The sequence below is a fragment of the Mytilus californianus genome, unplaced genomic scaffold, assembly GCF_021869535.1.
Source record: "Mytilus californianus isolate M0D057914Y unplaced genomic scaffold, xbMytCali1.0.p SCAF_9, whole genome shotgun sequence".
Lineage (NCBI taxonomy): Eukaryota > Metazoa > Mollusca > Bivalvia > Mytilida > Mytilidae > Mytilus > Mytilus californianus.
Genome location: NW_026262745.1, coordinates 41,031,829 through 41,058,840, shown reverse-complemented (window position 1 = coordinate 41,058,840; position 27,012 = coordinate 41,031,829). Strand labels below are relative to the sequence as shown.

The 27,012-nt window shown below is 31.2% G+C and overlaps 2 protein-coding genes across 3 annotated transcripts in view; one reads left to right on the top strand and one right to left on the bottom strand.

Moving 5' to 3' along the window:
* Positions 1-21,633, bottom strand: part of LOC127716169 (myosin heavy chain, striated muscle-like) — a 54,059-nt gene extending 32,426 nt beyond the window's left edge. Inside the window, exons 1-2 of one of the 2 annotated variants that reach the window (XM_052222289.1) lie at positions 21,528-21,633; positions 9,982-10,111 (exon numbers count right to left, since the gene is read on the bottom strand). The gene's annotated coding sequence lies outside the window, so the exon portion shown is untranslated. Of the gene's footprint in view, positions 1-9,981; positions 10,112-19,631; positions 19,791-21,527 lie in introns of those variants that run through there. The other variant, XM_052222288.1, reaches the window with a different exon arrangement.
* LOC127716171 (centrosomal protein of 83 kDa-like) overlaps positions 5,012-27,012 on the top strand; it is a 57,838-nt gene continuing 35,837 nt past the window's right edge. Inside the window, exon 1 of the mRNA XM_052222291.1 lies at positions 5,012-5,262. Within this exon, the coding sequence (XP_052078251.1) occupies positions 5,182-5,262 (81 nt within the window). The 5' untranslated portion in view covers positions 5,012-5,181. The remainder of the gene's footprint in view (positions 5,263-27,012) is intronic.

Here is a 27,012-nt window from a genome sequence, read left to right as displayed (position 1 = left end):
CACTCTCGACAGTTAAATTTTAAATATTTAAAACGCTCGGCGAGCCTCGCGTTTTAAATTTGAAAATTTAACTGTCTCGAGTGGATAAATATCGTATCACACTCGATGCAGTGGTAGAATCTATATGTACATACATTTAATTCATCGGTGGAGCTCGACACAAAACAGTTATATGGACAAATAAATCACGAAGTTGAAGAGCACTGAAAACAAGAATTCGAAAGATGGACCAAATTGTGCTCAAGCCATTTATGCCTTGGGGGTAAAAATGATTATAACCCTGTATGGATAATACAGAACATGACCGTATCAACGATATATATCATGTCAGCAATAGAGCACAGACTGCTGGGCTGGTAATACTAATACCATGGTGGACTAATCGTCCAACAGTATAGGCATCGGCCACAATGTTATATTTCTTTTGCGCCAAAAAATTAAAACTTGTTTTGCAGCTTTTTCAGGTAATGTAAACGATAATTAAGTTTCAGTGAAAGTTGTATCCTAAAAGCGAGTCTTGTACATTATTCTTGAATATATACAAAATTGAATGGTACTCATATTTTCGAGGTGACAAGTTGCACATAATTCAATCTGATGAAAACAGAGGAAATAAGGTTTCGTTTTTTACAACACATACACAGTATCCACTGTATGATTGAAGAATAGAGACAATACTCACAGATGTAAAGACGATAACCTGTGACAAAGATGGCCGGGGACACACAAAGTTTAATATGAAAACAAAAGTTGTATAGATATTATGTTTTTATCTTCTCAATTTAAATTTTTAGGAATATCCTGCTCCAGATCTTAATTTCCACCTCCCCGTGATGACTAGGGGGTAACGGATAATGATGGCCAACGGAAGAGATTGATACAAGTAAAATTTATAAACCGAATAGTAAAAAATATTTAACTAAATCAATTTTTGATAACTACATGTATTGTTGGCGGTAATATTTTTTTAAATATTTTATTTTGGCTCAAATCCCAATTGTTGCAAATACAAAGCGCTGTTTATAATAAATAGTATACCATATAAATTCGTGTGAGAAAATCAATACCATATTCCTGCATGGGAATCATACTCCCACAAGAATCCTGATATCTGTGATTTTTATTCTCCCGTCAATAATTATATTATTTGATTTATTGACTATAGATAAGAATAGATTATGTCGAATTATACTTGACGAGCTAAAGGGCTTAACGCTGCATCGAGGATGGTGATGCAAATGTTTGTAAACATGTGGACACTTTTAGTAAAAAGATGTTGAGTGAAATGTACACTTACAGGTCTTCGATTTTAGAAAATTAAGCTTACTGTAATTTGCGCGTGCAATTTGTAGATTGATGTGATCTTTAAATGTTGAGATTTTATCTTATATAATGCTGTTAATATGTCTTTCATGAAAGGTGACTTGTTTAAGGGGATATCAATTTTTAACTATGATATTGTCTTATGTGTATTTTATTTCATTGTACATTATTCATTGTATATGCTCTTAGACGCATTTGTAGGTACCCTGATTGATTGTTGGTGTTTAACGACACTAGCCAGTTTTTATTGCTGGAGGAAGCTCGGGTGCCCGGAGAGAACAACCGACTCTGGGAAGGAAAACTGGCAATCCTAATCAATAAACATTGGAGTCGAACGCAACTGCAAAGTGCGGGCACAGGACGTTTGCGCTGTTTTACCTGTAACACGAAAGGACATATGCGCTCCAAACACTATGGACATTTACGGTTTAAACTTTGATACACCTGGACTAAATTGATGGAACATTTGCGCTTTTTACCTATGACAATTTACATGTAATCTTATCAAAATTAACTAAAGTTTTTGAAAGACGTTCACATTTTCTTTGAAAGTTCTCCCGCACAAAAATAAATATCAGACAAAATTTGAAAAATTTATTCGGATAAACGATACAGAAAACAAAATTTATATGAATGGAACATTTAAATTTTGCCCTAAATTCTTTAAGCAGCTTTATACAATACGTGGATTTATCAAAGTACTGACGCACTGAACATCGGATGACCGCAAGTTCTGGCGGATGGTCACTAGCACTTGTCTCAGAAAAAAAATCACATCTCTATACCTGAAAGTTAGGTTAAGGTACATAGATAAGTTTTTTCTGAGACAAGTTCCTGTGTGGATGATGAATAAATGACAGGGAATTCAACCTCACCGTAATAATTATTATATTGTAGTGATATAATCATTTGTTATCAGTATAATCTGGTTTGTTGTTATATAGTATATTAATATTTGTATACCAGTTATATATATAGCAGATCATCTTAATAACTCTACAGGCAAATTTTCATCCATTTATATATATTATCATTCTATTCTACTATTCTAATGATAGTGCAGTGCAAGTGCATGGTGGACACTCCCAGTTGTCTCATTGGCAATCATACCACACATTTTTATATAGGGACGTTGCAACAATGACTCACGTAAATCTCATGAGGGAGGAAGTAATGACGGGACTCTTCTTTAATAATTCATCTTTCTAATAGATTGGATTTGAGTAGGCATTCATATTTTCCCGCTTTTGTTGCAAAACGTTCTCGAGATATTCTTCGCATGCGTTAACACAAATTTTCGGTATCCATGATTTGTTATTGATATATATGTTTCTCACGACAAAACATTTTCATACATTTATATATGTTTTTAAAAATTATTTTCATGAATATTTATTGATGAAATTGATATATAACAAGCAATAAGGAATGTTATTTTGCACTCGATAATATCCGCGTAATTATACGAAATATGTTCGGTTATCAGTCAAACAGCAAGGAAATTTCTGCGGCAACATAACACCGATAAGACCTCTCAAGGTCACATCCGATGTAAAAAATGGAAACTAAATTCTCTTGTGTCCATTCAATTGCATAGAAAATCCCCGGAACTGTACCATCATAGTATATCTAAGAATGTTTCAGTTTGTGAAGACCAAAATTTGATTTTTTAAACCACCTGCTGTTCATGTTAACTTCTTAAAAGAATTTTAAAGCGCAAATGTCCATAAAAAAATCGCAAATGTCCTATCAAAAAGCGCAAACGTCCAGCGCCGCAATGTGCGGGGTTCGAACTCACAACATCAGTGTTCACAGTAATACGGTATATAAACAACTTTTTTTTTAAATACAATTTTAAACCACTCAGCTTCTGAAGCATCCGTCGATAATACAAAATTAAAAATATAGACAATTTAAAATTTCGTTTCAGTATTATGATTTAAGATAACAATTATAGTCTTTGTAAGTGTTATACATATTACGATTTAATATTATGAATTCAATATACATTGTAGTATATGCAGTGGTAATTTCATTACATTAGAAACAGTTTTACGTACTTATACGTAGAGCAAGAACATTAACAACAACATATTTGTTTTAACTTGATAGTTTCGCGTATTTCAAAACTGCTTAGTAAATAATATCATACTTACTCGTAGATGAACAAATTAAGAAGCTAACTACCGTTTAGGCATAGAGCATAGTTACATAACCTTACTAAGTAAATGGTATTACTGTTCACAGTTTATATATTTATTGATCTGTCAAAGTCACTAGCTAGCGTCAATTGTTTATGTACAATAAACTATAGACCAAGCACAGTCAATAGCACAATGGTTTCCATTTATCTTTAAAATAATTATGACATGTTTCTGCAGTTTTTCAGTTTTCACGATGATAGGCTTTAACAATAAATTTGATTTAAAACATACAAGAAGTCAACTGATGGTTTCGGTATATTAAAATTGTTTTCTTTCTAAAGTTTTTAAAATTATAAGCAAGAATGCTAATATTGATCAAATATTTATGCATCAATGTATATTGTGATTAACATTTCTTGTAGGTTTGTGTCTCGCCTAAAAATTAAAAAAATCATGTCATTGGTGATTTAAATTTTTGTTCGAGGATCTTCCAACTTTAAATTTAAATACAATGGTCGTTTCTTTTAAAAAAAAATTCCAGCTGTAAGACTTGTGCCGTTTTTTTTTCTTTTTTCCCCCATTTCTTTGCGTTCCTTCACACGCTAGTTCAGGTCGTGGTAAACGTAACCGTTCTGTCGAATTTTGGAAATTTAATATTGTCAAATCCTCGCGATTTATCGTATTAATTAAACGAAGTTGAGTTTCTACATATGAGATCTCTGGTATATGTAATTAAATATTTTATATAAACCTCTTGTTGTAATTTGAAATCAATAGTCAAAGATAATGTTTCGACGAATACAATACAGAAGTCTTTGTCATCATTTGCTTCCTCTCCGACAAATACATGGTTTGTATAATCTATATTTAATCCACTTTTTGAACACCAAAACAAATAATATCTATTTACAAAGCTTTTATATGATAGAAAATATGTAGTCCAAACCAAATAAAAACGAACTTCATTCAGTTCAAAGAGGAAATATGTAAGTAAATAAATAATAATTTATTCCGTATTTAAATGGTGATAACAAAGCATTACCAGTGTTTAAAAGTGTTAGTAATTTTGAAAGTTGTCTATTATTAAAGTTTTATACTTATCAGTATGCTTACTTGTCACCTACAATACCATTATAAAATCCTATCAAATTGAAAAATGGTCGGTAGATATTATTATTGACCAAGTCAATAGTATTGATTCCTAAGATCTTCAAAATATCATCACAAAAATGTGTTACCTATTTATGAATAGAATGAACTAACATAATGATATCAAATAAGCAATGAAGTACAAATATCTGTTGAATTGTATCAAAGCATGTCGAAAGGAAAATGATAGATGCAGAAAACTGTTAGTGATGTTGCATAATTATGTATCTTTACATAAATGACAAAACGAGTAGAACATTAAACTTTTGTATAATGAATGAACCAAATAAGCTCTCTTAACATCAGAAGATTCAAATGGGAAAGTGCCAAGATTGTAAATAAATGATCATTTTTGAAAGTTTTCAACGTCACCAGCTTAGACAGAACAGTTTATCAAATTCATTGCATAAGAAGACAGTTTGTGCATAATCATGTTACTTTGATTACAATGATAAATTATTATATATTGGGACATCTTAATCCTCAATATTGACTTTTTCTGTTATGACGATAGCGTCTTTGTAGTACTTTGTCTGTGACACCGATTTTATGAGAGGACTAAAACATGGCAGTGTCGTATCTTGATATATTCTATAAATATTATGTTGTAAAAAGAAGATCACAGAGGCAAGGACAATATGCTGAGGTGAGTGAATCGACTTTTATTGATCAAGAAGCCCTTTTTCGCAAAACTATTAATACTTTGACACTAATAAACACATGCTGAATTATATCATGTAGTCATTTCTCCGCATAAAACATAGAAGTGCTGCCTGCATCTCTCCGGGGCACTTGAGATCACCTCCAGATTTTGGTGAAGTTCGTGTTGCTCAGTCTATAGTTTTCTATGTTGTGTTTTGTACACTGTTAATTGTCTTTTGAACGTTTTTCATTTTTTTCTATATCATTGTCATTTGTTTTCGACTCATGAGATTGACTATCCCTTTGGTAACTCCCGCCTCATGTTTTACTATTGTGTGGAACGGATGAGTATAAAAATATACGGAGAGCATTTTCTCGCTGTGTTGAAGACCCATTGGTGGCCTTCGACTGTTTTCTGCTCTTTGGTCGGGTTGTTGTCTCTTTGACACATTCCCCATTTCCATTCTCAATTTTTTAGAGATGATAATATACCAGCTTCGTATGTAGATGATATTTTACACTTATATATGACAGTTTGCATGCATATTTGATAGTGTGCAATTATTATTCCTAATTAAAACTTGAGAGTCTTGGCGATTGTCAATCAAACTGTTGACATCACTACAAAAGCATTATTTTGGTTAACACGAAGAGTAAACCAATTGTGGGAAAAGTTCTACGATTATCTATCTGCATATTAATTAACCTTTTCACAAACTGTTTCAGGGTCAGAAGCTGGCCTGTTGCACGGCATAACTTCTATCCCTACTTAACATTCACTCTGTATGTAGTGGTAGTCTAAATACCCCTCTTTATTTCGGTCGACCCACTGTACTGAACTTTCCTATTGAAGTTACTTTGTTTTCGTCCTGAAAATGCATGAAATATTTGCCACTAAATGTTTAGCCAACAACAATCAATACTATTTATAACAGTAAAGCGTTGTGTGCTGGAATTATTGATAATGTTTAAATAAAACGAGTCCATGAAGTCGATCAAAATGAATTTTGAAGCTTGAATTAAGCAAAAGTAATTTCTTTCAAGGTTTTTTTAACAAATGTTTTGATCCAAGCTAGTTGAAGTTTCATCACTTTGAACAATGGTCTAATTACTATCATTATAACAAACTCAACGTTCTACAATTTGAAAAACATATTAACTTAACATTATGACAAATAATATATTAAAAATTCATATTTTATTGAAAAGAAGCTGAATAACTAAATCAAAAGAGTAAGAATGGCGTAAAACGAGTTACTAAACTATTTATGAGAAGCAATGAAATGCAAGGTCGTTAGTATATAGATTGTTAAATGATATATTAGTAAAATTAATTTTCATAAGAACAGTTGGAAAATGTCTGTAACCTATTTAGGTATATATTATAAATACCATGAAAGGAGACAAAAACAGAATAATCATATAAAGGTAAGAACTTTTTCCCCTAAAAATGCACGTAGATTTATTTTACCCAGTCAAATTAAGATGTGTTGCTTTCCGTATAAAGTTCGGGATTGCCGAATGCTTAAACACTTTGCTAGCAAAAAGCTTGTAGAGCTTGCTTGGCTGTCGAGGGATAGAGATTCGCAAAGGAGGAGGTGACAGTTATATACAACCATTTCATCGCCCTAATGAGAGATCGTGCTTTGTCAGCGTGGAATTTATTCGAAAGGGTTTTCAAATCGTCTCCTATCTGTTTGTTTCAACTTGCGCTATTGTGCACTATTGTTTGTCTGTTGATCCTTTTTCTGTTTTAGCCATGGCGTTGTCAATTTATTTTCGACTTAGGAGTTTGAATGTCCCTCTGGTATCTTTCGCCTCTCTTTTGCACCAGACATGTACTGCGTATTGCACAACGTATGTGACAATCTGTAGTAAAATAGCTAATAGTTCGAAGAGGGGACTTTTTAAAGTTTTCGGCCATCTTAGTGCGTGTTTGAAGCTATCGCTTTAGTACAACTCGAAGATGGTGACTACTCGAGCGAAGTATGCAAAAACTGTTATCAGTCGATCAATACATTACCTTTAACATCCCCTATTAACATATTTTTATCTCCTTTTTATTTGATGTCCAAAAGCAGAAGTTTTAAAATTATAATCATTGATGTCTTTTAAATTAATCATCACTTTCTTTTGAAGTTATTTTTTTCGTCAGAAATTTCGAAGCAAGCATTGTATACATCTGTTAAACTACTTTACATTGTTGATAACAATGAAGTTGTCAAAACGGACAAAGGTGGTTTAGTTGAAGCATTGAACATCTTTATACTAAAAAAGTTCTCAATAAAATATTAAAACCTGAAACATGGCACAAATTAGCACAAATTAGCATTTGCATGAAATAATTATTTAAGTTTGATGTTTTATTTAATACGTTCTGTAATGTAAATGATTAAAAACAAACATGGAGAATTAAGTATTGTGCAAAATAAATATATATTTTAAGGTTTTATAAAACAGATTATTGACTCAAAGAATGAGATTAATTGGGGTTTCCTAAGGTATATAAGTTATAGAATTGTAATCAGAGTTTTCCTTAGTCGAGTTGCGTAATTGTCATGCCATATTATGTCTCTTGCAAATTTTATTATTATGCATCTGAAATGATTTTTGTACACTAAATAACTTTTCTGTGAGAATGCACAATACACATACAGATTTAATATGCGCAACATTTAAGGCAGATGATAAAATAGCATTCAGCTTAAAATATGTAAAGCCAAGAAATGACATATACAAAAGAAAACTAATATAAATCATTTCGATCAAAACTATTCTGTCTACTAAAATATTGATACATGATGGGTCATCGCTAGTCGTCTTAATCTATTCACAATTTAAAAAGTTTTTCTGTGAGCACATTTGAAAATATAATTCAGTTATTAGTTAGATAGATATAAGAAGATGTGGTATGAGTGCCAATGAGACAACTCTCCATCCAAATCAAAATTTATAAAAGTAAACTATTATAGGTCAAAGTACGGTCTTCAACACGGAGCCTTGGCTTACACCGAACAGAAAGCTTTAAAGGGCCCCAAAAATTACTAGTGTAAAACCATACAAACGGGAAAACAAACGGTCTAATCTATATAAAAAAAGAGAAACGAGAAATACTTATGAACCACATCAACAAACGACAACTACTGAACATCAGATTCCTGACTTAGGACAGGTGAAAACAATACATGGTTTTTACAGAAGCGTGTTTCAGTTCTGACATGTTTTTAGTTGTCATATTGATTTAATTATTAATTCATTTAAGTATTATAGATTCATATATTTCATGCATATTGTGGACGACATCATCATAACAAACTATGATCGATTGGTATATGACATGGATGGTGGATGAACCAAAAAATAGCTAAAATTATAAAAAAAAAATATCCAAAATCATGTTTGAGTTGACATATCTGACCTAAACAGACAATTATACGGATAGGTTCTGGCAAAAATATATAAGTTAGCGCATTACATTTTAAAAGAGGCGGAAGATACCACGTGGATATTTACAACGTATGAGTCGAGAGAAACCGACAATACAATGACAAAATAAACAATGGCGTCGAAAAGACAAAGAAGTTATAAACAAAACACTACTGTTACATAGAAGACGAAACACTGATCAACACAATACCATCAACAAAGGTATAAGATTACTTCAAAATATTTTGTATAAGACATTTTGTAAGTAAATAGCTTATTTTGGTAGGTTCTTGGCTCAAAAATGAATATCAATGATATGTATTTAAATGATGCTTTTAATTGACAGCTCTTGCAGTTTTCCATAAAAAAATTAAAGCCCAAAAACAAATTTGTTAAGACATAATTCAAAAATATTAAAAATTGATATTCGACAGACTATAATATCTCTTCATTTAAGAATTCAAGTGGGGAAAAAATAAAAAAGGGGGAGCTTGAGATCTTAAATACTTAGTTTAACCCTGCCATATATTCATATGCATGTTCCCTGTCAAGAACATTGTCAGTAGTTGCCGTATGTCATACATGCATGTACATGTTATGTCAATGTTTTTAGATTTGGAGAATTGGGTGTTATTGTTTTTGTATGATTTATTCACAACTTTAATTGACTTGGAACGATTGAGAAATTGACATATTGTATAGATCCTTGTTATTGAAGAGTGTATATTTCCCGCTAGCTGTATTTGGGATTTTCATCATTGAGTTGATGCTAATTTAACGTATTTTTCACACATCTGAGATTTATTTTTAATCATTTTTTCTCCTTTCATAACTAATGTCGGCATAATAGAAAAAAAAACCTAGGTGTACAAAATTACAACTAATGAGGCGGGATCGGTTTGTTTGAAATGTCGCATAGCGGATGCTCGTAATCTTAAAAATACATGTATTTAAAATGATTCCATAATAAGTTCCTCTATGTAGGACATGCCAACTTCAAACAGCGTGATTTAAAACAGTGATGCGCCCCTTGATTACGTCAATAGCACGTACATATTTAATTGTGTTGAAAAAACAGTGTTAACAAAAATACCAAACTTCAAAACGAGAACAAACAAACTGAAGCTATAGAAACATCAAAATTACAAAATTGTCACAGTGACTATGTATTGTATGTCTGCACGGGGTGACTTACAATTCAATGAATTTACATAGCAATTACGGATATATCGTAAATATACGATCAATGTATCTCTGGTATTTTGCTTCCCTTAAAGTTTAAAATTCATCTACTTACCTTGCAGTTTTAGGTCTTTTGTCCACACTTCATGGTGCAATTCAAATGTTTAGTTACTGTATCTAGAGGACATTCATTTTATCGAACAAAACCTATGTCTGTTCTAAATAACATCCAACACTGTCCTATTCTGAAAGTAAACAGATTTCGATGACATTCAAGTTTTTTCTTAAATGATTTATAAAACTCGAATTTCGCTTACAAATTGAATATAAAGAACACATGAAGTGGAAAATTTAATATATATAGGATATAAATGTTCAGATTAATTAATATTTCAAAAAGTACTCTTCAAGTGAAAATTAAATTTCAACAACTACTAATGCATTCTTTAGAAATATATTTATTGTTTAAATGCAAACAATAATTTCCTATGACTAGAATTGAGTTCACATTATCATAATTTAAACATATTATTTCTTCATTGTGCGTTTAATCTGTGTGAGAATCGTGATGTGTATTGATAATAATTATATCTTATTTGTTCGTATACATAAAAGCTAACCATTATGCAATAAAGAAACTTGTTGAAAAGTTTGGTTCTTTAAACGAAACCAACACATGAAATTCGATCCTATGGTAGATAATTATATTATTTTGAACTTTTCAGTGTTCATATCCTGACGTACCACGCAAACTTAAGCCTAGGATGTAAGCTTTAATAAATTCGACTTTGGTTGCAGTTACTGTATCCACATTATCCAAATATCTCGATAAATAATGTTAAATTCAGAGCCGGGTTGATACTGCTCTAAAGCATTTCACAAAAAATATCATGCGATTGTGAAAACGATAAAAAGGAACGAGAAATTTGTTCCGATGGTTTATTTTCACAATTTTGCATCTGACAATCGACTGTTAACGTTGTGCCTTTTGAAAAAAAAGTGCCTTTTGAAAAAAAAATCCATTTGTATTTCCATCTATGCTCCCGGTCTTGGTAGATGATGGAACAATGCAATGTGAAATCATTAGTATAAAAACTTACATGACTTTTTGATGAGGAACAGCAATAAGTGTGTTTTCCTTTGCTTTCGGTTTTGACAAATGCGTGTAGGAATTTTATGTCATGAGTTATGAATGAATAAACTATTTTCCTTAAAATGGAAAAGCAATCAATGCATTTTTCCTATATTTTTGGTTTTGTCAAACGGTGTCAGAATCTATATGATCGTTAAAAATGTAGCTACACAAGAAATGGTATGTGTATCTGGGAAAGGACAAACACACAATTATAATGATATATTATTTTAACTTGATATTATGTAAACTGTGTATGAAAAGGTGTGATCAATTTATTTGGAAATTTTAGCATTTTAATCTTTATTCAATAACGTTATCAAACAATTATGACAAATAGTGACATGTAAGTTTCAACAGGTTAAGATATGGATTTTAAAAAAAGTTCACCTATTGAACCATTTTTGATACATGTAAAGTCAGTATCTTCAAAAATGGTTTTGATTGTAATCTTATGCGATTCTGCTGCAAACAGTACATGTTAAAACAATTGATAAGGATCGCAATTTTATAACAAAAGGCTGCACGAATATGTAATAAAATGACAACTGCAAAATCGAGAGTCATGTTAAAAAAGACTCGCCAGATGAAAACCTTCAATGGGTTATATACATAAAGTAGTCCCTTACCATTGTCCCGCCGTGCATATCAATTTCCCCGACATTGGTGACATCGTTAAAGAATATATAAATATATACCGATCAAGATTGAAAAGGCAGATAATTGGAATCTGTAAACCGACTAATTTGACATCACCATATGTAAGAAAAACTACAAAAAGATTTAATAAGTAATAAGGACAGCCACTGACGAGTTACTTGATTTGGGACAAGAACATAAACAAGTGACGCCATGGATATGAAAAGGTAAACTAATGAACCATTTTGATAAAAGAGAGGCAAAAGATACCAAAGGGACATTCAAGCACATAAGTCGAAAATAAACTGACAACGCCATGGCAAAAAAAAGTAAAAGACCAAAAAGACGAACAACAGTATACAAAACAAAACATTTAAAACGAAAGACTGAACAACACGAATCCCACAAAAAACCGGGAATGATTGCAGGTGCTCCTGAAGTGTAAGCAGATCCTGCTTCACATGTGGCATCCGTCGTGTTGCTCACTCATGTAAGTACAAACCCGGTGATAAGTCTAATTCGGTAAGTCACATTCGGGGAAAAGAGGACGGGATGTGGTTACGACGATTGAACATATCCGTCATCATTTGTGAAACAGATATTCCAAAAAGGTCAAACAACTCCTGATGGCGTCCGTAAAATTTTCGAAAGGATGATTTCAACTTCACTACTTGGAACTCTTGATCTAATAGCTTCATTGTCGGCAGCAACCTCTTATCAAGGAAATCATGATAGGAAATGCAAGCTCCGGAATAACGTATCAACTGGGAAATATATATTTAGTATGCAGGCGCTGCTGGAATGTTGCTACATAGAAATGGAAAGTTCACAATTTGGAAGCTGAAATAATCTTCTTTGTCGTAAAGTTTTGTTCTCAACCGACATGTATTGTCAATTTCTAGATATAAGTCAAGATATGATGCAGACTTAACTGTATCTGTTGTATCCTTTATATCAGGTTCGATGATAACAAAGCAAGACCAATGTTTTCAATTGGTCTTTTGGTATGGAATGGGGAATACTTGTGTAAAAGGTAGAAAAGTCAATGTTTTAATACTATTGCAAGAAGAAAGAGACAGAAACTTCCTTTTATTAATCTACAAATGATTATATCAAACTGCTCTATCACAGAGTAACCTATACAAATTGATACTACTAGAACACAGTAGCTAAATCATAAATACTAGTCAACAAAAGTAACGATACACAAGTTTGAACTCCAATTTATCATAAGATATAAAACTGTTAAATCATCCAATAAGGAAATTTAGTATTCAAATACATGCACAAGCATTCGATATTTTAATCCGACAATGTTTATGGTTTCAGTTTTACGTTCTAATTTTGGTTTTCGAAAATTTGGGTGAAAAAAAGTATTTGTGAAATCAATACAAATGCGAAAAAATGTGTTTTTTCCTTAATTCCATGGTATTGATAAGAACACAACACGCAGTTATATAAGAACAATTTGGCAATTTTTATAATTTGGTACCGTGTATCCTGTTAATTTTGATATAGAAAACGCATTGCGGTGTATCGTTTTCCTTTTTACTAGTATATAATACATGTAATGTTCTAAGCTAAATCAAGTTTGGAAAGAGATGACTTAGCTTGTTTATTCGAATTTAACTGTGATTTGATTACTACATACTTTAATATAATATTTGAACGTTAATGTTGATGTTTATGACGTATAATACTAGTGTGAAGTTAAAATTCTGTGATCAGTGAAATAATGTAAACTGAAACAACAATAAATAATAGGATGATAAAATATTGAAATTTAACGACTACTTTAAGGTGGTACATAACACAACAGGGAGATAACTCTGTAAAAATCAGCTAAACGTTTTAATTACGTTGTATTGTTAAGGAAATATTAAGCTTCTCAATGATCAAAATTAGTGTTTGTCAAACTGCTATATAACCAATGAAATTTTTTCTTATAAAGTGGTTGGTTCAAATTTTTTGAAATTTTTATAATTTTGTCAAAGGGTCAAAGTAAACATTTTGTCAAAATTTTATGAAAATTAAACGAGCCAAATTAATATTAGTCAAGGTGTTGGGTACCACCTTAAATAAAGAATATTAACGCCGGCTAGCTTCCCACTAATCGTAATTATTGCTCTGAAGAATTTGTAATCGACACAATGTTAGAATCAAAGGTTTACATATCGATTAACATATTATGTATTTGATTTATTGTCATAGCCAGCGTGATGTAATGTAGGAATCCATCAAACAGGTGCATTCTTTGTATCTCTCACTGACGAAGAATGTATTTAAAAAAGAGGAACACGAATTGTCACATAAAGAAAATGCATTGCTGATATAAAACATAACATTAAATATTTTTTAGATATCGGTATAACTCATAACTACTAATAATGGTTGAGAATTGAAAGTCGTTTTATGTCATTGCATTTCTTATAGGATTTAATGTATTCCATGTAGTTGTAAAATATTCTACAATTTCAACTATTTGTATCTTCAGCAATAATATTTTTGGGAGAAGTTAATTTCAACAATAATAAGTATTCGTGCAATATACCTGGGACCAATTCGATTTCAAGTACCCTGTACCTTTTTTAATTGTTGTTCTTAAAACTTTGAGCATCAGTATGCTATGTATACTTCAATATGAGAATATTACACTTCATGCAGTGAAAATTTCAGCACAATAAACATCCATGAGCTTGTAATCCAGTAATTGCTTTGGTTGTTTTCTATGATAATTGTTCTTCCTTTATTATTGTAGTTAAAATGAGGCCATTGGCTTTCCTCTTTGAATTGTTTCAAATTGTAATTGACATCTCTAAGCCATTTAAAGCTTTCTATACGTAATGAGTTTCGTTCATTGTTGAAGGCCGTTTGATATCTTTGTAATTGTTCATATTTATTGTACTTTGATCTTTAACGGAAAATTTCTCATTGGCAATCATACTACATTAAAAAATCCTTATTTCTAAATTGAAAGTTATCAAAATATTGTCCCGATTTAAAACTACCATTTATATGATTTTATTTTCAATGCAGTTGGAGAATTAATAAGTCAGTTATTCAAACTCACTAATAAAAGGCTAGAACTGAGATCAAAAGATGCACTTTCAAAAGACATGTCAGCAATGGTCTGAGAATGAGACATAATTGAAAAGTTCTTGTTTATAAATTTTACCATTCACCATCCGAGGTCGTATCGTTTTTACGAACCACGCTTTTGTATTGTTTCTCTCGTGGAAGACTCATATCATGGCATTATACAGCTTACAACACTAAGTTCAAGTCAATGCTACGTACAAAATGTATCCTTAATACCGTTATTTAAGATTGAAAATTACATCGTTAAAAGTTTAGTTTACGTTAAAATGTGTTACTCCTGCAGTTTATGATTTTTTTTAAAGATATGAATGTAATATCCACTTATTCACATCTTATCTAGTTATAAAGTAGAAGTTCAACAAAATGATTATGCATCCAATACCCCTGTCGGCAGATGTAATATTAGAACAAGTGAACAGTCACACTACTTGGTTTTTACAAATCTACTGTTACACCATTGTCTCTGATTAAGAGGATTGTTGATTGGTTATAAACATATTTCACCTTACTAATTCTTTTTGTGTCTGTCCCAAGTCGGGAGCAAGCAATTCAGTGGCTGTCGGTTGTTGTTATCTGTTTTTCGTTTTAATGTTTTGTCATAAATCCTGTCGGATTTTTATTTATATAAAATAAGGAGATGTGTTATGATTATCAATGAGGCAACTATCCACCAGAGTTCAAATGAAGTGAATGTTAGCAATTATAGGCAACCGTACGGCCTTCAACAATGAGAAAAACCAATACCTTATATTCGGCTTTTAAATTCCCCTACATGGAAAATGTGAAATAATTCAAACGAGAAAACTAACGGCTTATTCATAACAAAACGATTTACGAAAAACAAATATGACAGACACGAACCAGCGACAACCATTGAACTACTTTCTCCTGACTTGGGACATGTTTGAATTGTTACACATTTTGACATGTCGAGCCTTTTATAGGTGACCATATGGTATGGGATTTGCTCATTGTTTAATGCTTTACGGTGATCTAGAATTGCTTAAACCAATGCTATTTGGATGGTTGTCACATTTGCAATCATACCACATCTCTTTATTTGATATACAATGTACACGTGAAAAGAAACCAATAACATATATATGAAGCTGAAGATAAGTTTATTACAAATCGTGAACTGAAAAGTAAAACACCAGAAATTTAGGAAAAAAATTTAATAATTCTAACGTACTTTAATAAAAAAAAAGTTTAAAATGACTGGTAAAAATTAATAAAGTTAGATATTCTGATTAAGGTGACATATTGAAGAAAAATGAGTTTTGTTAATTTGATATTGCAAATCATATTTAATGGTATAACTGATACATTGTATAAGTATACAAGTGTCAAATATTCGACGTTTGCAGACCCTTTATTGTATCACAAAATATTTATTTACTAGACCATAGTTGCTGTATCTTATGGCTATCAATTCCTAGCATTATACGCCTTTTACAGTAATACACAAATTATTGACTTCGCTCTCGTGAAACCTTTAAGTAATATCATCCGAACACATCATAAATAAATGTTTGAATTTAACATAGATAAAGGGTAGTTTATACTGAACTACTTAAGTATAAAGCCCTCTTGTATATAAAATAATTTATTGCATAGCTTTTAATTTGATTTATAGCTTAGCTTCTTCAATAAACGAATTAGTGAACAAGTTCAATACCAAAACTTAAAGGTTCAATGTAAAGTCTATCCCTGCCATGTAGACACACGAAATGTAGATATTATAAAGTGAATGCTTTATTGGTCTTTTTAAGAAAACAACCCATACAGTGCAAAGGACAAACATAAATCATTTAATAATAAGGAACGATTTTATGGAGTTAAAAGATACCATTATAATCGTACAGGAATATCACGTATTCAATATCTAGTTCAAGTTGATTTCCTTATTTCTTTGCACTATTGTTTTGCATAATTTAGCAAGAAAGATATATCCTATACTCTTACTATAATCCACGTTATTAAATTAGTATAATGGAAGGGAAACGATATGGTGTATCAATTCATATCATAAAATCACAACACGCATAAGAAATATCAAAACAAAACCATCAGCGCTTCTGTTGATGGTTTTCATCTCATTGTCACAAAAAAAAGGACTTCGCCATGAAGCAAAACTCTCACACCACATCAAGAACCAGACGGCCCTAGCACCGGTTTGAGCAGAATGATTTTATTTTTGATCGTTTTTTTTTCTAAATAATTTCATCTTTAACGTTTTTATATTGGTTACAAAATTGAAGCGCTTGCAGTCATTTATCTTAAGATTTCAACGACGTGTGCATCCTTAGCCCCGGACGCACCAAATTTCTGAAGCGGAATTTGTGTTTCCAAAGTAGAAAGTTGAATACCATAACAAATAATTCAATACTTTTTTTTTCAACAGCATTTAATAAATACCAGTTACAAATGTTTCTGAGGTAAAATTGAAAATGTGGAAATAATTTGGCAGGCAATTCTTTTAAGTTGAAATGACAACTTATACGTCTAAAAGTAAAAGAAACATGAATATAAAAAAAAAAAACAAAAAAAACTCAACTTTGCAGAAAGACAGTCATCACATTATTTGTTTCTTTTTCGAGTATTGCATTCCCTTATAAAAGGCGAGAGTTCATATTTCTCCATTAGTGTACGGACAGTTAACGATATACGGATATTTTCCCACTGATTTGATCCTAGAACGGGTATTAAGCGGATTTCCTGATATATGAAACCATTTTAATTGAAATCAAAGATTCAAACATATGAATAGATCGATTTGAACAAGACAAAGTTGGCATAATGTAATATCGTAATAGATTACTGGACGAACCAGGAAGCAAACACCAAATAGACTTAACATGACTCTGACCATGTATAGTTCAACTTGGATAAAATCTATTTTGCCTTCTTTAGAAGATATTAGTACTGGAATGAACTGGCTTATAAAGATAAATTTCATAGATAAACCTTCTTTTTAATTACGAATTCTGTTCTATAATGACTAAGCAGTTTTACTGTGCTTTGATGTTCTAGTTTACAAGTCTTCTGACATTTAACAAATCTATCACCTATTAACGTTGAAATCATTACAATAATTAATACTTTTTTAATGTTTTGTATTGTTTGATGTTTTCAATTATTTTACCAAAATGTGTACCGTTGTACATGTGCCGAGTGATAAGAAAAAAAAATATGTTAAAATTTGTACAATCAGAAAACGAAAATGCTTTATCATAATTTAAGATTTAAAACATTTTTTTAAACATGAGTTTTTCGAAGGTCAAATCATATATAATGTGAAAACAACTGTCATACTTTGTAAAATAATAAAAACAGTTTGTGTACGTTTGTATAATTATAACAACAACCTGTTTACTTTTATTGTTTACCTTCAATTATCTCGTTTTCTAGTTAGCAACAGTTGACAACTTTAAATTAAGTCTTTAAATTTATCTTTATGTCGATAGAGCACGATTGTGACCTAGTGCCAACAATTAATATCAGAAACATGATATTTTTGACGCATGTATAGATACTTGTATATAGTGACATTGCCTCTCGTTTATTGCAATTTTAAACAGTAGCATAGATATCATGTACCCTATATCGAATGTATTTTGTCGAACAATTATCATCATGTCTCGCATCAATATATCTAGTGAATGTTGAAACTAAATAAAAATTCGGATTCTTCTGAGTTATACCCTTTTTATCTCGTTAATTTTTAGTTGGTTGCCACAGTTTCAAATTATTCTCTATTATAAACAGGTAGTATTCAATAATATGAGCAGTGCAGGCATTTAGGTACTGATATGACACCCATCTACGTTGTTGTTTTAATATGATGGCATACTTTGCAGTTAGTACATTTCTCTATGTGTAAAAATACATAAAAGAGAGCAGATGCCAAAGTGGTAATCAAAAACATTTGTCTAATAAAACAGACAACACCATAGCAAAATCTATGGAAAGATAAAACGTAGAGGAGAGCAGTAAAGCCAAATATACTAAAATAATGAAGCAAAAATTAAAAAAACACACGTGCGTGAGTACGATAACCTTGCAATCACACAAATTTAATAAGTTTTAGTACAACTGAAAATTTTCAGTATCAATTATATCAAAATAATATCTTGCCAAAAAATAAGCACCATCTGCAGTGCTGATAAATGATATTAAAACTTAATAGATTTGGCGCGTCTGAAGCACTTTACTTGTAATAACATAAGCAACACGACGGGTGCCACATGTGGAACAGGATCTGCTTACCCTTCCGGAGCACCTGAGATCACCCCCAGTTTTTGGTGGGGTTCGTGTTGCTTAGTCTTTAGTTTTCTATGTTGTGTCAACTGTACTATTATTTGTCTGCTTGTCTTTTTATTTTTGGCCATGGCGTTGTCAGTTTGTTTTCGATCTATGAGTTGGACTGTCCCTCTGGTATCTTTCGTCCCTCTTTTACTGTATTTACCTTCACAAGGAACGCTCAAACCCAAATATTTGAAAGCCCCGGATGTATAAGTACTTTAAAACGCAAGTAGCAATATGGCAAAATTCATTTCATTTTAGGAACATGTGTTGCTCTATATGTGGCATGAATCAAATGCTTCGCAATATTATATTACAAGAAACCGCAATTAATTGAACGATCCATATGTCTACTTGGATATTCTCTGGAGTTGGTTTGTATTTTTTCTGGATGACATTTTTCAGGGTTTGATTGTGAATGTTCGCACCCTTCGTAACGCTAGACACATAGGTAGTTATATGTATCTATACGCCAGTTACTCTGGACTATAATCAAAAGAAAATGGTATATCTACTGTTAAAACAACCAACGTTATTATAAAAATAAGTAAGATTAGGAAGAAAATCAAATATCAAAATTGCTTTCTTACCTTAATCCTGTCGATTTTACAACAATTCCACCTATATGTATATGTATATTCGAATTTAATATATTTTGTGTACTGTCAAAGTATAATTCACACCGCTATTCCTAAAATTTGATATCATTCAAAGTTTAATGTAGAAATCAAAATTATATGAAAGACATAGTTGATGGGAAATGAATAGGACCAGTATTATATTCAGTGTAAACTGATAAAAACATATTTTCTATCGAAAATTTAAAGGTCTTTGATGAATATGAGGCTACAATAGGGGTTATTATATCTGTTATAGGATGACTTATAGAAAATAAAATAAACATTTCTTCTGAAGGAAAATGTGTTTTGTTTGCACTGTGCATGTTGAAAGTAAAATTTGACTAAATATTCAAATATAAAAACATTGAAATACTTAAATATATGATGTAAATAAATCGAAGAAAATGCATCATACAGTACATCTTAACACTGCCAATATTTTTTGCCAGAATGTAAGTTAATTATTTAAATCATAAATTGATTTTAGACTTACCTAATTTTTGTTCTACTTACTAGTTACTAATTATACAATTTCGTAATGTACCGCAATATTTTTTAATAAAAAGTAATGAAAGGTAGATTTTAAATTTCTTTTTAACTCACTGTAATACCGCTTTATCCATAAAATGCACGAATCAACGTTATTATTTGTACATCAAATGTAATAATCGTTCAAAACACTAAGGTTTTTTCTAAACCCCAGGCACATATGACCGTAGCCAGATTTGATACAAATTTTGGGGACGTTATTCATATAAAGCATACTTCTTACATGAGCATCTAAAAAACATAAATAGAAAAAAAAGCTGATATGTTTGGTTTTGTTGTTACCACAATCCCGTCCCCTTTTCTTTGATTGTGACGTTATCTAACACGATGGGTGCCACACGTGGATTACGTACTGTGTACCCTTCTGAAGGAATTTAATTCAACCTAGTTTTTGTTTTGGTTCGTGTTGCTTAATTTTTAGTTTTCTTCGTAATGTTTTGCTTTTTTTAAATGTCTTTCCATCGGTTATCGTTATGATCATTGGTTTGTCTTTTTATATACTTATTATTTTCGATTGTCTTCTTGGTATTTTCTCTCTTTTTCTGTTTTTGCAATGATCTTCAAAATGAAAGAAAACAACACTAGCCTCTCAATAATTTCTGAATTCTTCGATGGAGAATTCAAAATAGGTATGTTATGAATAATATCAGCACAGAGGACTACGGAGCTAAACTTTCCCTCGGATAATAGAGGCCAACCGACAGCGTTGTGAACCCGGTACTAAAAAATGATAATAACGCTTTATAAATATCGTGCGTCCAAAGTTGTTTTTCTTGATTTCAACTATGATACTGATTTAGCTTTCAATCTTTTTTATACTAGCTCCATTGATTAGTCGGATGCAGATTAAACGAACGTCGAGCTGAATCAATTATAAGCATGTTTACAACCTCTGGGTCGATGTACCGTTTGGTGGTCATTTCGTCTCCCGAGGGTTTTCCATGCCAGTCGGGAGCACTTCTGTGCTGAAAGGAAATATCGTTTATACGGTGCTGTATTATAAATTAACTGTCCATAAAACATGATACTTATGCAAAACAACAAGGTTCTATCCCCGAGTAAATGTGGTCTTAGGCAGATTTGCACATCTTCTTGGAAATTTGGATTTTTAATGCTCTTTACTTCTAAAAATGATTTGGTTTCTCACCTGTTTTGATCGGTGCTCCACTGATAAATCTTATGTAGACGAAACTCTCGCCTTACATTATAAGTTACAAGCCTTGTATCTTTAATTATTTTTGTTCTCTATAAGTTGAAAATAAAAATATGAGTGTGCGACATATATATTAATATATATATATAGTATATATTACTTACATTTTCAACCTCCATTTCACTTCAATGACTACTTCTGTTTGCACATTATTTTCTTGTAAACGTCTTTTCCATTTAGTATTTATCTGCTCTCCATGAAGCCGTTTTCGTTCTGTCATATTAAGTGACAAATTTTACATATTGAATAAAATGCCTACTGTGAATGTATTCGTTGTAAGTGTCACGGCTATGTATCACATGCTTTAATGTCAAATATATCATAAGCCTTTATAAATATTTAATGGCAACTAATATACTGATAACGAATTTGTATGCACTTATGCATTGAAATATAATTTTTATATTTGATTCACAAGGAAATTAAAAAAAAAAATTAAACTTTCTTTTTTGAATAAATAAAATTTGAAAAAAAAACTTTAAATGATTTAAAATAAAATATGCATAAAACTATAACTTTCATGATAAAATAATTGCATTTAAAAATCGGTTACATTACGATTGCATAGACTTTCTAAGCTTAAATGGACATAGGGATTATTTATGTGTTATGAAACAAACTCATCAAAGATACCAGGCTTCTAATTACACGATGTGCAATAACGTCATAAATAGACGACTTTTCATCATAATGCACATTTTTACTAAATGAATAATGTGTTTTTTTTCATTGTGATCGATACCAAGATATCATAACATAAACCATTTCTTTGTGTAAAACTTATTTCATATAAGTATGATTGAAAAAGTATTTGAGTTTAGTTCATCTTGATTAAACTGAACAAAAATATTGTTTAAATTAAAACCTAAAGAATGTAGTAGATATAAAGTAACGGACAGGAAATATTACATATCTAGTGAACTTCTAAGGGAAAACAGCTAATCTCTAAATTATCCTTCAATAACAGCACATATGCTAATGATATTATACACATGGAACAGTTGACCCAGATAAAGTAGATGTACAATAACGAAACTGATGTCTCCATAGAAATCACCGTATTTTGGACTTCAACATAATTTACCCGATTGCAGACTTTTTTTTATATCATTGCGCATTCAAAACTTTCTAGCCATATATAAATAGGTTTAATTAGGTATATATTGGTGAATCAAATAAACCCATTGCTAATATCATATATATAATTGGTTTTTTTTACTAAAGTGCAGTATGCTATAGATTTTTCTAAAATCAGCACAATGGGAAATAAAGGCAAATCGGTATCTTTACAGGAACTTTGCAAAAAGTGAATTCAAAATCGTTTAATTTAAAATTTTTAAATTGAACAAAAAGCAAAATCAAATAAACTGCAAGGATATACACCATATTTTCCAGGAGGTTTGTAAATTTCATCCAGTATATTTTATTATTTCTAACATCGTATACTAATCTATGTTTTCATTCACAAGTCAATATGAATAAAACACTGAGATTTTTCGAAATACTAAGGATTTTCTACCCAATGAATATATTACCTTAACTGCATTTTGCAAAACCTTTCGGAATTTTGGGCCTTCAACTTCGTACTTTATTTGGCCTTTTTAGCTTTTTGAATTTGAGCGTCGTTGATGAGTCTTTTGTAGACGAATCCCTCGTCCGGCGTACACAATTGTAAATCTGGTATCTATGATTAGCTTACTGAGTATTGGTAATTAGTTATAAGTTTCCATAATTCGTCGTCATATAAAAAGAAATATGTATAAAGCCATTGTACTGTTTAAATCTGACCGATTTTAGGTAAACTATCAGGGAAATGGCAGTGACGTTACCAAAAGTGACGTTTTCTACATTGTAGTAGGTATAATGTAAATAAAGTTATAAAAATAGACTGAATGTCTTTCACACCATAGTTCACTTACCGATAGGAATTCGAATATTTTGGGACTGTCATTATCCTCTCTATCCTATTTTGATTTTGTCATGTTTTATGAAATTCACCTGCTTGATATTACCTTGGAGTTCATTAGTTTTGTTAATACCGTTTTCTTATGATTAATACACCGAAAGAAATATAAAATAATGCACAATCATTTTTTTCTCAAATCTCGTGTCTGACTATTTAATTTAACGAATTATGTTTTTGTAAATATCAGTTAAATTAATTGTTCTATCCTTTGCTTTTAATTATAGACGTGGTTTCCACTGTTGTGCGTTGGTCAGTTTTTAGTATTTGTATTTCTTGTGTACATTAATGTATATATAAATGTTATTGTGTCCTGATTTTGTTTATGTTGAGAAAACAGGTAGGGCCTACATCATGTATGACATCTCTACTGGGGACTTCTTATGATCGTCTTATTTATTATTGTTGATAGAATTAGCTATTGGAATTCAAGCGTCAATTTTATTCTAAGGTTAATTTCTCTAACAAAATTACCCAAACTCTTCAAGGCACAATATACGTGATATTTGTTCTGTTTGAATTATATGTAATGTTTAATGTCTTTTAGTTTAAAATATATATAGGCTGAAAAGTTCCATCTCCCATTGTACATTAGGGTATACAAATGTCAGTCCCTTCGGCCTTGATTCGTGAGGTAAATTATATAATATAGTCATGGAAAGGCAGTTTCTGCTCCATTAAATAAAACAAGCATCTAAAAATCCCTTCCAGTTTCTTTCAATGTCATTTTGAAAACATTTCTAAATTTCTTTCCAACGGAGTTTTTAAAATATCAATTAATAAGTGTCGTATTGGGAGGACAGACTTCGGTACCCATTTGTTATTCTATTAATTTGACTGTTATGTTTACTATCGCAGTAATTCTGAAATATACGTTTCGATCCATTTGTTATATTGTCTTTAAAACTTTGTTCAAGGTATACGTTTATTATATTACAAAAAAATTGTTAATGTTTCTAATACAAGTTCGTGAATTATATTGTAATATTAGCGTTGTGCATCAAAAGCTTCCAGGAGAATGGACGTGTTTGTTGATGTTAGAAAATAGGTTAAACATTTAACTTTTTGGGATATAGGGCCTTAGTAAATATCTAAAGATTGCAAGTTGTATGTGTTTCGCAACAGTGACCATCTATTAAAGGTTTCACTTTTTAAATACTTTGGTTATTATTATTATTTCGACGCAAATAAATGTGCTTTTAGAACATGCATCGTTTATCAGTTTGCTTTAAATTTGTAAACATTAAGGTGTTCGTAGGAATTGTTTTGTTTGCACAAAAATTGTATTAAAAATTCTTGTTTCTTTCAAGCAGGGACATTCCCGTGATTCTCAAGTGTTTCATTAACTTACGATTATACTGATTTTATCTCGAGTTCGACGATATCGAGGGATAGATTTTAATAGCAATAATTATTCACAATCACCACTGTGTTACCTTTATACGCATCTTAATAAGTGATATCCGTTTCATTTATCATGTCATTAAGTTTTCCAAACGATTGATGATGAATATAAAAACTTGTATAGATTTCTGCAAATCTATTGGAAATCATCAGTCTTGCTTTTCTGAAGCACCTGAACTTTTTTTGGGTCACTGTTGTTTGTCTTTTCATTTTGTCTGTTTTGCCATGCAAAATGTTTACACTTCCAGTACCTGCTGTTAAACAACAACAGAAGTAAACGGATCTTTATTTCTGTACAGTCGTCTTTTTAGTCCTTTCATCGGCATAAGTATGACATCACCGATCTAATATGCGTTACAAAATGTATCACTAAGCGTAAAAACAACTTCATGTCTATATAGCGATTTAAAGATGAACTCCATAGATTTACCATTTTATGTCCTTTTACCATAAGCTACTCGACGGGTGCCCCACTTCCAGAGTACCTGATATCAATCCAGATTTTGTTAATGGTTTGTCTTGCTCAGTCTTTATTTTGTATGTAGAGTCATGCAGACTGCTGTTTTATTCGTCATTTTCGTTTTTTATCATGATGTTGTCGGTTCCTCATCGACTTGCAAAATATTATTATTCTCTTGGTATCTTCTGTCCCTTTATTATTCATGTACTACTTATGCCGACGAACTAATACCAATTAAGGAACGCTATATTTCATAAAGCCAGATGTTCGAAGACTTTAGCCATAGTCGAAATTTGAATGTATTTTTCATGATAATATAAAGATTTTCCGCGGATTTCCTTGTCAAAACTTGATTAAACACAATTAAATATCTCCTGCATATTATTTTTTTGTTAAACAAAGTGGAAAACCCGAAATTTAAATATATGTATAAATCATAGACTGCACACTGGTTCGTGTTATTAAAAGCCAGTCATATTTTTCATCCCCAAAGATATTTGTAATCCATACCCTGCTTTCCGTGTCAGTTGAAGCTATTGAATGTATATCAACGATATTAAAATTGGTTTACACTCAAATGGACATTTGAAACTTGTGTTTACAGGCACAAATTGTTAAAAATCTATTTCAAATGAAGCGAAAAATACTTTTATTTAAGCAGGTATATCAAGTGAGGGGTGTCATGTATAACTGTATAATGTATTGCGTTTAGACCACCTCAAACTAGAATATGGTTTGAAATAATTTACATGCATAGTTTTCTTATAGAAAATATATTTCCCCCCACGAATATGTACCTTATATATATATATATATATATATAACTTCCATCTTGGAAAGGTTTATTTCCCTCTAATTACGGGATATGAATAAGGAAACAAGTTGTGTATGATTTATCTATATGGCAATGGATCTATTCGGAATTGCCGACCCCAAGTCTGGGTTGGGCATTTCAAAGTTTCTATTTTAAGTGTGCTCTGGCGTCCCGCAGTCCAAGCAAGTTACAAAAAAGGCTGTAAGACGCCAGAGCAATCTCGGACTAGTTTCAATTGGGCGTCACTAAAACTGTCACTTAAATTAAAATTCCAAGCATGTCAACAGAACGTAGAGATTAGATTATTCCTTAGGTTTTTCTGATTTTTGTTTTTATAGTGAAAGTATTAACTTACAAAATTGATTTAAACTAAATACAAGTATTCAAATATAAGTTGTATTGTTTGATAATTATTGTTAATTATTGTCAATAGCATGCCTCTTTGTTTTAAAAGTTGTTTAAAGAAGTGACAGACGAGGAGCTGTGCTTAACTTTCTCGAAATTTGAGTATACATGTAGGTTGTAATGCAAAAAGTAAAATAGCAAAAATATCAAACTCCAAGGAAAATTCAAAACGGAAAGTCCTTTATGAAATGGCAAAATCAAAAGCTCAAACATACCAAAAGAGTGGAAAACAACTGTCATATTCCTGATTTGATACCGGCATTTCCTCATGCAGAAAATGGTGGATTAACCTGTTTTTATAGCTAGCTAAACCTCTCACTTGTATGACAGTTGCATAGAATTCCATTACATTGAGAACAATGTGTGAGCAAAACGAACAGACTTAAAGGTAAAATTGTAAAAAATTTGGGTACAGCAGTCAATATTGTGTTATAATCTTTATCACTATAAAAACAAATAACTATTTCAACAAAGAAAAACAAAATGGCATACAGGCACTCTATAGACAAAGTACATAAGCAAAAATGAAAGACAAGAAAACAA